Source organism: Amphiura filiformis, chromosome 13, assembly GCF_039555335.1.
Source record: "Amphiura filiformis chromosome 13, Afil_fr2py, whole genome shotgun sequence".
NCBI lineage: Eukaryota > Metazoa > Echinodermata > Ophiuroidea > Amphilepidida > Amphiuridae > Amphiura > Amphiura filiformis.
The window spans coordinates 22,941,687-22,955,916 of NC_092640.1; the positions used below are offsets into that span (position 1 = coordinate 22,941,687).

The 14,230-nt window shown below is 38.0% G+C and overlaps 1 protein-coding gene across 1 annotated transcript; it reads left to right on the forward strand.

Annotated features, from left to right (window-relative positions):
• Positions 1–1,152: 1,152 nt before the first annotated feature.
• On the forward strand, positions 1,153–12,310 carry LOC140168132 (uncharacterized). The gene is made up of 6 exons (XM_072191443.1): positions 1,153–1,212; positions 2,195–2,346; positions 2,738–3,107; positions 4,893–5,098; positions 9,787–9,951; positions 11,797–12,310. The coding sequence occupies exons 2-6, from the start codon at positions 2,195–2,197 to the stop codon at positions 11,966–11,968; spliced, it is 1,065 nt and encodes a 354-aa protein (XP_072047544.1). The 5' UTR covers positions 1,153–1,212; the 3' UTR covers positions 11,969–12,310.
• Positions 12,311–14,230: the final 1,920 nt, after the last annotated feature.

The window sequence follows — 14,230 nt, forward strand, 5'->3', positions numbered from 1 at the left end:
TAGACTTTTTTTTTACTAGATTCAATTTTTAATGGGGTTTTTAGATCAAATTCATGATATGAATCCCTCCGCTAACACACCTCTTTCTAATCCACAACCAACCTTGGCACATTTCATGCCAAACGTCATAAGAAAATAATTTAATATTATTTTAAAACAGGATAAAAACATAAGTAATATAGAATAAATTAGCCTCAATTTAAGACCTAAATGAATCTTCTAAGTGTAGGAATACTCAAGAGACAGTGTTTTGAAATCCAAGCTGCACATCAAACTGTAACAAAACCACCTTTTTGGGTACCACAGTATATGACACAGGATCATATGCCTACACATCACTGTTTACCAGCTGCTGTTAAAAACCTATACAACGTGTTTGAAATTCTACCTAACCTTTTCAATATTTGCAAAACGTTAGTTAAAATATTAAAAGGTTATATACATTTTTAAACAACATAAATTCATATAGTAAACATCGACGTGGAGGCTTTTTTAAACAACTTATTAACAGTGTAGGTAAAGAAGTTCATGTCATGAATTCATTGACCCTGAATGCTTTTTGTTCATGTCACGAGTTCATTCACCCTGAATGCTTCTTTACACATGTAAGGTCAGAGGCGTACCAGGGGTATGTACCACACCCACCCCACCCCGCCCCCAAAGGTCCACTTTTTTATATATAAAAAGTCTTCCATGCTTCTTTTGATATAATTTTTTGGGTTGATATGATATGCAAAAAGGCCCTACTTTTGGTGTTATTATGTGGACTAAATTGGAAGCACATCTAATTGTAAAGAAACTTTTTTGTATATCTATTTATAGTGTGTTCAATTCTTTGTTGTTTGTTTGCTTGTTTTTGAATGTCTCAAATTATCAAATTTAAAATTTGTATTATCGTTGATGAACGGAATATCAAATTACCGTTTTATCAAATTTTTGAATTCTGAGTTTCAAAAGTACACCAGGTAATAGAGAATTGCCACAACAATAGTATATTTATATTACGTAGTCACTTGCACGGATAGTCACCAATTGTTGGTCACCAAAGTTTGTTCTTCAACATGCGCATTAAAGCGTTGATAATTAAAAATAGAGATTGGTAGGATTGGTATAAAGCAATGTAGCATTGGATTTGTTCTTCATTCCGCTTGACTCATCCGTTATATTCGTTCAACAACTCTTCTTGTATATACGACATAGCAAGTAAGCAAGGTAAGCAAAAGCATTTTATTATTTTTAGTAGTAGTAGTAGTAGTAGTAGTAGTAGTAGTAGTAGTAGTAGTAGTAGTAGTAGTAGTAGTAGTAGTAGTAGTAGTAGTAGTAGTAGTAGTAGTAGTAGTAGTAGTAGTAGTAGTAGTAGTAGTAGTAGTAGTAGTAGTAGTAGCTGATTTTTTCCCACTTTTTCATGGAATTGCCCATATTCTAATACTAATATAGGAATGCTACAGTCAAGTACTTCTTTGACAAGCTCCACATTCTATCAAGTTTTTTTTGAATTAGTATCTTAAGGGATCTGGAATGAGCGTTTTGAGCGTTTCGACAGTATTTTTTGTGGGACATGAGACATATCGAATTGCATTCTGAATACGAAGAATGTCTTTCTGATATCAAATAATTTTCATTTTTTGAAATTCACGATATATTACAAATTTTATGACGGATTATTAAAATTGGACATTTTTCACATTTTGATATATAACAGTCCTCGAAGTAAATTTTATAAATCTAATGATATATTCTTAAAGTGTATGTAGCTGGGAGGAAAAGCCGACGATCAATTGAAAATGTTGACCTTTCATATTGAAGATATGGATTCTTTTCCAAAAATAACTTTTTTGGTGTTTTGGGACAAAAAATCCATGTCTTCAATACGAAAGGTCAAAATTTTCAATTGATCGTCGGCTTTTCATCCCACATACATACACTTGAAGTATAAATCATCAGATTTATAAAGTTTACTTCAAGTACTGTGTCAAAAATATCAATTTTTAATCATTCCATTATCATTTGCCATAAAATGTGTATTGCGAATTTCAAAAAATCAAAATTATTTGATATCAGAAGGACATTCTTCGTATCCAGAATGCAATTCGACATGTCTGATGTGCTCTAATGTCCCACAATAAATACTGTCCAAACGTTCATACCCCTTCCCTTAAATATTTATCGAATTTTGATCTATTGTTTCTCATAGATGAACTCTCTTCGTGGCTGTTTCATCGTCGTCGTGATAATTTCATGTGTTGGGATGTCCAGTGCTCTTACAAGTACTGAAGTGGATAAATTCTTTACCACTGGCTACAATTGGGGTAGCACGAATTATACCGGGAACATAGATCTGACCTCGTAAGTTGCACTATTCTGATTATTATGTAGTATGATATTATGATGATATGATAAGATATATTATATGATATGATATGATATGATATGATGTGATGTGATGTGATGTGATGTGATGTGATGTGATATGATATGATAAAGTAAATGGTGATATGATATGATATGGTTTGAATATAAAAAGTTCAATTTTACTGTTATTAAAGCACTTCAGGTTTAGTCTTTAACGTGATATTTTAGTGTACCACTGGGCATTATAATTATGCAAAAAGTGGAAATCCGAATAAAATTGAGGGCGTCGCTGTGAAGCAAATCACACATTATGGATTTAACGTGTTTTCGTAGCTTTTCGTCTCGCCAAATCAATTTACTTTTCATTCTATCCATTTACCTTTAGCTCAATGACCATCATAGATAAGCAGACCACTACACCAGCAGGAGTGCAAACCGGCTTATACCACTACTTCCAATTCAACGGCGTCCCTAATTATTCCAAACTTGGCGCCGCCAATTATGAAGACTGGGGAGCATTTGGTGGATGGAGTAAAACCATCCAGGCACAGAGTTTAACCAAGTGTATTCCCGCAGAACCTGAGCTACAGGCTAATAACGCGTGCACCTCAAAGAGTGGATGGGTTGGGATAATGATTACCGGAACGCCATTGTGGACATACGAGAGTTCATCTGGTGCAAATGCTGTGGCGGACTTGATTACAGACACTTGTGGTGGGCATCCTAACCAGGATAACAAGTACCATGTTCATGGGGTAAGTTTATTTGTTTGTCTGTCTGTTTACCTTTTGTCGTGTTTTCCGTTCTACTTCATCTAACAAGATCAGTGCCGCCGAGAGCCATTATATTACGGGCCAGGGGGTAATGAACACATGCAGTGGCGGCGCAACGGAGGGGCAAATTTCCACTTTTGCCGCAATTTTGCCCCCCTGAAATTCACTTTGCCCCCCCCATGCCTCCCCGAACAAAATTCTTGGCGCCGCCACTGAACACACGGGCCGGGCCCCTAGCCTTTAGATCAGCAATGACGCGAATGACCCCAGCAAACACAAAACATTTTCGTTATCATTCGCAAAGGTTGCCAGAAACCGTTTAAAAATGTTGGGTTATATAAAGGGTATACAGCCTGTCTCAAAAAAAAATTGTGCAAGTGAAAAGCGCCCTCTGTGGCAATTAGAAAATACCGTGGTGACATAATGCTTACATCAACGTCAAGGGCATAGTCTTAGCTCTCAAATGCCGTTTAGTCTGTTCAATTTGCTTATTTAAATCTCGAGATATGCTTACTTAACAACGAAAGGGTAAAATCACAATTGTGCCACTTTTACTAGGGAAGAGGGCTGTACATGTAAATCAATGATAGCATCAAGTTTATCAAGAATTCCTTCGTGAAATCAAAAGAATGCATCAATTACACAACAATACAAAAATTGTTTTTAATGTTTTATCATGATAAAGGTATAATGATTCTCTTTTTCTACTTACGATAAATTAAACGATAATAAATATTTCACATTCTGCTGTAAAATTAAATACATTGTGCATGTCAATAATTTTACCATGGTAAATACTGTTCTCTTCGTCATTCAAGACATGTTAAAAGACAAACAAATATTGCACACTTATAGGTTAATGAACTAATTAATGAAATTAATGAAATTAGACAAAATAATGCACGCACGCTGGTGTTGATGCGTCTAATGCACGAGCCCCGAAGGGAGGAGTGCATTAGACGCATCAACATCAGCTATCATTGATTTACATGTACAGCCCTATTCCCTAGTAAAAGTGGCACAATTGTGATTTTACCCTTTCGTTCTTAACTAAACATATCTCGAGATTAAAAAGAGCAAATTGAACAGAACAAACGGTATTTGAGAGCTAAGACTGTGCCCTTGACGTTGATGTAAGCATCATGTCACAACGGAATTTTCTAATTGCCAAAGAGGGCGCTTTTCACTTGCACAATTTTTTTTGAGACAGGCTGTATAAAGGATGTAAAACGTTTTCATAACATTCAAAAACGTTTTTTGATAACTTACTGCAAATATTCTAACATAATGTTATTTAAGTGTTGACAAAATATTTCACAACTTATAAATGGTCGTACCTCCATGATATGTAAACAGATAACAGCAAAAACAACTCACAAATATGTCCATAACTTTTGGTCAGTGGAGAGAGTCAGGGGATTTCAAGTGGGTGATTATTGGCAAGTGACATATTTGGGCATAAAGGCAGCCCACCATTTAATGTGGAGGATGGACTAGACTTTATCGATTGATTTTGCTGGAGTAATTTCCTGTTAACCAGGTTTAAGTATTCCTATACACTGAAACGAAACACCACTGCAAGGATGCACCATATTTAGCAAATTATAAAAATGAAGTCTTGGTTCAAGACTACCTTCTTAATCTCGCGCTCAACTTAAACTATACACGACGTGTAAATTTATCTTTATTAACATAATGGATAATGTATACTACTAAAATAATCCCGGAAAATACTTAATGTTCGTTCTAATATGTGTTTCTATTTAGTTTGCTGATTTCGCCAACGGTAATCTCGCCGGTTGTTTGGGCAATCCTGACAGTTTGTTTAATGCTTGCACATGTCCGGCTCCGTTTCTTGGCGTAGCTATAGATGGGTTTCCTATTTACGGCCCGCAGAAGTGTGACGCCTGTAAAACGTACGTGTCCGGCAGCTCCGGCCCTTGTGCTACATTCTATGATGCGCCATACTCCGGGTTAGTAGAATTGTGATAATACCAAAAGAGGTAGAAGCAAAGAGTACCGACTCCGCAATGTTTGGGTGTCACTCATGGAGGACAAATAGTGTATCTCCACATGAAAAAATCTGTGTCATTCATCTGGGTAAGATTTTAATTAAATCTGGTCAATCGGACATACCTATTTTTGATGGACAAACCGACGTTGCGACTAAAACATTTCATGTGGGTTGTGGTTTAAAAAACTTCCAGTCCCGGGGGGGTCACTCCCATTGTGGCCTGTACACCATCCGCGATAATCAACTTTTGAAAAGTACCCTAAACAAGGATTTAACCCTTGGCTAAAACGATACCCTAAACACGGATTTTCTTCCTTGCATCAAATTTCATACCCTAAATTTCATTTCCGCGAATTAGCAATTGCAATTTTGCTGTAACCCTTTTTTCTGATATTTCATGTTTTTGACACCCTAAACACGTTACGCGCGTATCGTGCCTACCCACGAAAAGCTACCCTTTTTACGCGTTTTCATTATCGCGGATGGTGTACAGGCCACAATGGGAGTGACCCCCCGGGCATCCAGTGGACACCATTTTGACACCAAGGATTTTTGATCGTGAGCAGATTGTTTGAGGGAAGTGTAAAAGAGGTGATATGTGTGAGGGCGAAGGGTGGAGTCCGAACTAAACTTCCTTACGGCTGTGATCACAAAATCATTTTAATGAGATTCCTCGTCGGTTGTCATCTATAGCCAGGAAGTTATCGCATATCGCAAGGTCATTGATATTTGCATCACAACCCAGCTGAAGACTGAAGGTTTCAGCATGTTCAGTCGCAATGTCGGTTCGTCCGTCAAAAATAGGATGTTAGGTTGACCAGACTTAAATCTAATAGTGCTTCCAGTTTCACTATGCGCCCGGCAAATTTCGATTCAAAGTACCCCGGTTTGCGTTCTGCCTGTGCAAAAATTCGTGCCACGGACTGAGTGCGCAAACCGCTTAAAGGCAAATAATTGTCGGTCGATTTCGGGCTCTACCAAAAAACGGAGGTACACTATTTGCTTAGACAAAATCCGTCAGTCTTTCAATAACGATACGCATGGTCATCGGTTCTGTTAAGACAACGTGAAGAATTGTGGGTAGAAAAAGGCGCGGCCATTAGAAGCCTGAATCGGTACTCTTTGGGTATATCTCTTTGGATGATACATATTAAAGTCACGAATATAGTATTGGATTAGATTAAGCCATGCCCGTAACCAGGAGAGCTGGGCGGACGCCTTCCCCCAACCCCCCCCCTGCCCAAAAATTCCTTTTTTTACCCAAAAGTCTTTTTTGGTAAAAAAAAAAAAAAAAAGTCCAAATTTTTGGGGAAAAAGTCTCCAAATTTTTGGGGAAAAAGTCCACTTTTTCAGCATCCACCCCAGTCCAAAAATATCCAATTTTTTTCAAAACCAGCCCCCCCCCCCCTAAATAAATCCTGCTTACGGGCCTGGATTAAGCAATAGAATAGGTGAAAGCAATATCATTACAATAGACGAGCATGGATATTTTATAGGCCTGCGTTATTTAATTTCTATAAATAATATTGAAAATTGCGGATTTTCACGGCTTTTAAAAGTATGCGGCTGTACTGTAGCTCGTATTGATTATGGTTGTATGATAGTGGTGCTTAAAGTATGCTTAAGTATGCGGCTGTACTGTATCTCGTAGTGATTTTGGTTGTATGGTAGTGGTGCTTAAGTATGCTTAAGTATGCGGCTGTACTGTAGCTCGTAGTGATTTTGGTTGTATGGTAGTGGTGCTTAAGTATGCTTAAGTATGCGGCTGTACTGTAGTTCGTAGTGATTTTGGTGGTATGGTAGTGGTGCTTAAGTATGCTTAAGTATGCGGCTGTACTGTAGCTCGTAGTGATTTTGGTGGTATGGTAGTGGTGCTTAAGTATGCTTAAGTATGCGGCTGTACTGTAGCTCGTAGTGATTTTGGTTGTATGGTAGTGGTGCTTAAGTATGCGGCTGTACTGTAGCTCGTAGTGATTTTGGTGGTATGGTAGTGGTGCTTAAGTATGCTATTAAAGTATGCGGCTGTACTGTAGCTCGTAGTGCTTTTGGTGGTATGGTAGTGGTGCTTAAGTATGCTAAAGTATGCGGCTGTACTGTAGCTCGTAGTGATTTTGGTTGTATGGTAGTGGTACTTAAGTATGCTTAAGTATGCGGCTGTACTGTAGCTCGTAGTGATTTTGGTGGTATGGTAGTGGTGCTTAAGTATGCTTAAGTATGCGGCTGTACTGTATCTCGTAGTGATTTTGGTTGTATGGTAGTGGTGCTTAAGTATGCTTAAGTATGCGGCTGTACTGTAGCTCGTAGTGATTTTGGTGGTATGGTAGTGGTGCTTAAGTATGCTTAAGTATGCGGCTGTACTGTAGCTCGTAGTGATTTTGGTTGTATGGTAGTGGTGCTTAAGTATGCTTAAGTATGCGGCTGTACTGTAGCTCGTAGTGATATTGGTGGTATGGTAGTGGTGCTTAAGTATGCTATTAAAGTATGCGGCTGTACTGTAGCTCGTAGTGATTTTGGTGGTATGGTAGTGGTGCTTAAGTATGCTATTAAAGTATGCGGCTGTACTGTAGCTCGTAGTGATTTTGGTGGTATGGTAGTGGTGCTTAAGTATGCTAAAGTATGCGGCTGTACTGTAGCTCGTAGTGATTTTGGTTGTATGGTAGTGGTGCTTAAAGTATGCTTAAGTATGCGGCTGTACTGTAGCTCGTAGTGATTTTGGTGGTATGGTAGTGGTGCTTAAGTATGCTATTAAAGTATGCGGCTGTACTGTAGCTCGTAGTGATTTTGGTGGTATGGTAGTGGTGCTTAAGTATGCTTAAGTATGCGGCTGTACTGTAGCTCGTAGTGATATTGGTTGTATGGTAGTGGTGCTTAAAGTATGCTTAAGTATGCGGCTGTACTGTAGCTCGTAGTGATTTTGGTGGTATGTTAGTGGTGCTTAGGTATGCTTAAGTATGCGGCTGTACTGTAGCTCGTAGTGATTTTGGTTGTATGGTAGTGGTGCTTAAAGTATGCTTAAGTATGCGGCTGTACTGTAGCTCGTAGTGATTTTGGTTGTATGGTAGTGGTGCTTAAAGTATGCTTAAGTATGCGGCTGTACTGTAGCTCGTAGTGATTTTGGTTGTATGGTAGTGGTGCTTAAAGTATGCTTAAGTATGCGGCTGTACTGTATCTCGTAGTGATTTTGGTTGTATGGTAGTGGTGCTTAAGTATGCTATTAAAGTATGCGGCTGTACTGTAGCTCGTAGTGATTTTGGTTGTATGGTAGTGGTGCTTAAAGTATGCTTAAGTATGCGGCTGTACTGTAGCTCGTAGTGATTTTGGTTGTATGGTAGTGGTGCTTTAGTATGCTTAAGTATGCGGCTGTACTGTAGCTCGTAGTGATTTTGGTTGTATGGTAGTGGTGCTTAAGTATGCTTAAGTATGCGGCTGTACTGTAGCTCGTAGTGATTTTGGTGGTATGGTAGTGGTGCTTAAGTATGCTTAAGTATGCGGCTGTACTGTAGCTCGTAGTGATTTTGGTTGTATGGTAGTGGTGCTTAAAGTATGCTTAAGTATGCGGCTGTACTGTAGCTCGTAGTGATTTTGGTGGTATGGGAGTGGTGCTTAACATGCTTAAGTATGCGGCTGTACTGTAGCTCGTAGTGATTTTGGTTGTATGGTAGTGGTGCTTAAAGTATGCTTAAGTATGCGGCTGTACTGTAGCTCGTAGTGATTTTGGTTGTATGGTAGTGGTGCTTTAGTATGCTTAAGTATGCGGCTGTACTGTAGCTCGTAGTGATTTTGGTTGTATGGTAGTGGTGCTTAAAGTATGCTTAAGTATGCGGCTGTACTGTAGCTCGTAGTGATTTTGGTTGTATGGTAGTGGTGCTTAAGTATGCTATTAAAGTATGCGGCTGTACTGTAGCTCGTAGTGATTTTGGTTGTATGGTAGTGGTGCTTAAAGTATGCTTAAGTATGCGGCTGTACTGTAGCTCGTAGTGATTTTGGTTGTATGGTAGTGGTGCTTAAAGTATGCTTAAGTATGCGGCTGTACTGTAGCTCGTAGTGATTTTGGTGGTATGGTAGTGGTGCTTAAGTATGCTATTAAAGTATGCGGCTGTACTGTAGCTCGTAGTGATTTTGGTGGTATGGTAGTGGTGCTTAAGTATGCTTAAGTATACGGCTGTACTGTAGCTCGTAGTGATTTTGGTTGTATGGTAGTGGTGCTTAAAGTATGCTTAAGTATGCGGCTGTACTGTAGCTCGTAGTGATTTTCGTGGTATGGTAGTGGTGCTTAAGTATGCTTAAGTATGCGGCTGTACTGTAGCTCGTAGTGATTGTGGTTGTATGGTAGTGGTGCTTAAAGTATGCTTAAGTATGCGGCTGTACTGTAGCTCGTAGTGATTTTGGTGGTATGGTAGTGGTGCTTAAGTATGCTTAAGTATGCGGCTGTACTGTAGCTCGTAGTGATTTTGGTTGTATGGTAGTGGTGCTTAAGTATGCGGCTGTACTGTAGCTCGTAGTGATTTTGGTGGTATGGTAGTGGTGCTTAAGTATGCTATTAAAGTATGCGGCTGTATGGTAGTGGTGCTATTTTATGATCAATGTATTTACTTTTATCTCTTAATAGTTTAAGTTATATTGATAAGCTATCTCTTTCAATTGCAGATTATTCACTAGTGCCGAGTTGACTAACGGTGGTCGTTCAGTGGATAAGAATAATCCGACTCATGATGGAGATAGTGCTAAGGATCACGTATTTGAGTATCGTCTACATACAGACCCACCATACCACATCAGCTGCTTGCGAGGATCAACAGTGGGACCTCAGAAGTAAGATATAATGTAATATAAATGTAGCACCCCACCCCCCTTACATGGCTTTCAACACTCATCAGAGGCGTAATCAAGCCTTGCTGTCCTGGATGGGCACGATCATGAAAATGTGATTTATATCCTCAAAATTATTCTATAGCGCACAGCATCATCATCCCTATATCTTCGTGTCAAAAATTGCCGTGATAGGAGTGCGAATCCACTAGTTCTTCAACAGCTACGCATGGCAAATTTTGTTCGAGATAGGCCGAGCGACTCCGGCTAAGCACATCACTTGAACGATTTAGCTGAAATGACATGTATTTACGATCTGCGCATGCTCAGTACCCCTTTTGACGTTGCCAACACAAAAACTGTCGATTTGTTGTCAGGTTTTGTTTTCAATACACTAACTGGAAGTTTAACACACTCAGCTGCGATTGCCGTATTCTTTCAACACATATATTTAACTGCAATTTCACCGAAAATGTTTTTAAATTGACCGACAATAATGTGATATATTCAACTGTTTGAGAATATAATCATATCAAAAGGATATGACACCACCATGCAAAGCCCATTCAGCTCAGACCCACGTGCTGACAGCACTTGTTTCTCTGGCTATAAGGTTGTGCCGTACCCACAGGTTCCACCTGACTCGAAATACCGTAACAAAGTTGACCAACATGCGCGGTTTGCATCTTCAGCCCTGTAAACGAACCTCATTATCATGATTTTGATGCAACTTAAAATGGTTAAAATATAGTTTTTTATGCTCTCGCGTCAGCGGGTTGATCTTTGCCCCCACCCGTACAATATACGCTACTGGTCCACTATTGGTCCTGGTAGCATTTCTGGACGAAGGCTCCGGAAGCTTTTAGTGTTCAAAGCTTGTAGAACTTACGAATGCAATACGTGGATCTTGGGTTTGTCCTGGTCCTCCGGATAATTTGGCTGAAATTGATTCCATAATAGGTTACATACCACTAATAGGCCTGTGCGATACATGGAAATACGCCGAGTAACTATTTGTTTGCATGCACTGTATTAAAATCGCTGAAAATGATCAAGTTATATAGCCAAAAAAGAACTTTTTAGGTTTGATGCTTCAAAATGGTATATTTTCTCTCATTATATGACATTTTTGTTGTAATAGTACCAATATTCATACGCACGGCTTCAGTTTTTAGTAAATATTCGCCCTACCATATTGTAACTTTCAGCTTCGAAGGCGCACTGCCATTTTAAGGCGTTTACGGTTCAGTGCGTTAAAATAAGACAAGTTTCAGGTCAACCTATGTTGAGTTTTTGATCATTAGGCATCTAAAACAAATAATTTCACCTGATATTAGTGGCATTTAACTGTGAGAGTTCTGAATATGAGAAAATTCCACCCGAAATTAGCCATTTTCCCATTAAAACCCGTGTAATACATAATTAGTGGTATTTAACCAATACAACATGCGTATTGCAATAACAAAGAAGACGGTTATCCCCGAGCTATATTCATTGTTATGCGCCTGGAACTTCGGTACAAACTGACTTCCGGTCAGGATCCACGTGTAATTGAAGACCAAATTAAAAAGAATAGTTTGCGTATAACGTTCTGTCAACCAGACCAAAAATGCTCTACTGCGCAGGTTAGCAACCAATCACACCGCGCCTTTGCCCTGACGTCAGACGCAAACTAGTATTTTTAATGCGGTCTTCAATTATAGTCACAAAGTTTTCGGTTTCCTCCTGCTTCGAAACCTGATTTTTCCTGAATCTTGTTATGAGTAGTATTCCGTAGTTTAATATGAAAAATGAATGTATAGAGAAATGGCGCGAACCCCAATTCACTACTTTTTCGATTTATTTCAGATGTATTGGGGCCAACTCCAGCAATGCTAAAAAACGCGAAGATGAGAACCTTGTGGAAAAGGAAACTGCCGAAGAGGAAGCAGAATTGGAAGAAGTGGAAGAGGAACTGCTAGAAAGTAGACTCCGATATTTGTTGTTGAAGTCCCTTCTCGATAAACGTGGAAAGCAGTAATAATACTTAAAACTAAATCTACTCGTATAAATCATCAAAATTAGGTTGCGAATATGATAAAGTAAAAACATATATAAAACAAATATTAGGTATACTTAGGTTTAGAAATCATTATGTAAATGGTCAATTCCAGCCAAAGCGGGCCAAAATTCTCTCTGGGGGCCATTTTGAACATGTTTTCCTTTTCAATTCTAGACTTATCAAATGAGACGATCATGTCTAGTGAATCATCAGGTGGAAGTGCCATCGGATTGAAAAATAACTTTTCTTGCTAGACCAAATAAAGTGTTAAATGCGCATATGCATGTTACCCACGAATTCAAGCATTTTTCACCTGTTGTACGCCATAAAATTTCACTTTCTTTAATATCTTTCAATATTTTATGTGTGACTCATATACACTAGAAATCGGTGAAGACTTTGAACGTAAAATAGAATTTTATTACATATATCTACAAAGAAATATTTTGGTTATTACAAATTTTAAGAAAGAACCAGGTGTACAGTTAAAATTGTGTCAATTCTTCGAACTCTTTCCAAAGTGGCTGTCATTTAACATTACTGTATTATTTCGAAAGATTAGAATAAATGCTTCATATAAATATAAAGTTAGATTTTGTATCTCGTCGCAGGATGAGGATCTCGGATGGATTCGTGGGTAACAGCGTCTGGAAAATAGCAATTCCTATTAATTTTTTAAAAAAAAAAAAAAAACTTTTCCGTATGTCAATAATTCAGGCTGCAATGGCACTAAAATGAATTTTAATCAAAATACAGACTACATGGAATATTTAGAATGGATCATTATGGCATTTTGGGTATAAAAATTTTGAGAATAATGAAGTTGCCAAATTCAAATAGACAGAGCAAACAGTTTTGTATTATTATTTTAGTAAAATCATTCCATATTTTCATGCAGCAATATTCTATTAACTCGTGTTTGACAGTTCCTATGAACTAAAACACTATCAATAGGGGCCTACATTGTTAACTATAATTTAAGTAGGGATTCGTGGGTAACCAAAATGTTCGTGGGTAACACATATTTGAAGGTATGTATTGGTAAGCGGCAAAATAGAAAATATTACAGAAGGTTGGAAACCACCATGCGGTTATTCCTCCATTGTGTTTCAATGATTCCCGTTTCTCTAACCAATTGCATTTACCCAAAAATGGTAATTTAGGATAATCAATCAAAACTTCATGATACAGCTTCAGTATACCTTCAAGAGGACGCTATTAAACAGGACTGTTTTGGAACCTATTTCGCATGTTTTCAAAATGTTAAGATGCATAAGAAACATATAATTTACGAGTAAATCCTTGGATTCGTGGGTAACGCCGAATTCGTGGGTAAAGATATAAGTACTATAGTACCGTTTGGGGTTTGCGTTTCTTAGGTGTATAAACTGTAAGTACTGTCAAAATTATAGCATACCCATGGCTTGAATATGTGCTGATTTAAACTTAAAATAAACAATCTCCTTATTTTTCAAGGTTAGCATCTATTCGGGATTCGTGGGTAACAAAAGTTTAAACCGTCGTATATTCTTTTTTAAAGCGGTGAACGTATTTTTACGATTTACAATTTTAAGCGCTTGTCAAACTAAATTCAGTGTCCAAAGTTATTAAATGTTAATTTAAGTTATGGCAATTATATTTGCTGGACTCGTGGGTAACAGTTGATACGTGGGTAACGTCAAATTTGATTTTATGGAATTTTATGGGTAAAACGTATTTGCATAAAATAATCACTTGGACCTCAGAATTATAGAACGAAACTTCGTTTCATGATATAGTCATTTATGGCATATTCACTTAACATTTTTCAGAACGATCATTTTATTTTTGATACGCGGGTAACAAAATTATTAGCCAAATTGACTTAATGGCCTCTAGAGTCCACAAACTTTGGTGGAATTCAATCGTTTTACATATGATGAGAGATCATGCAAACGTCTTTCTAACGGTAATAATTTCATTTTGATTGAAGGACATTCAATGACATATATGGTGCTTTATCTTTGAATTCGTGGGTAACGCCAATTCATTTAAGCTATCATAACTTGTCCCCTGGTATGACTTGCTAGTAAAGGCCTATATGCACAAAGAGAGCACATTGGACGTGACATGATATGCTCCATTAATAACGTGATTTCCTTTATTAATGACATTTTAAAGTGGAAAGTTAACATAGAGAGAATTTTGTCCCGCTTTCGCTGGAATTGACCAAATACAGTTGAGAGATAAAACAAACGAATT

What these genes read in the sequence shown, in the direction of transcription:
- LOC140168132 (XM_072191443.1), top strand. Translation starts at nt 2,195, where the DNA reads ATGAACTCTCTTCGTGGCTGTTTCATCGTCGTCGTGATAATTTCATGT. An exon ending in GGGAACATAGATCTGACCTC is followed by an intron (nt 2,347 to 2,737) that starts GTAAGTTGCACT and finishes ATTTACCTTTAG; the next exon opens with CTCAATGACCATCATAGATA. An exon ending in TCAACAGTGGGACCTCAGAA is followed by an intron (nt 9,952 to 11,796) that starts GTAAGATATAAT and finishes GATTTATTTCAG; the next exon opens with ATGTATTGGGGCCAACTCCA.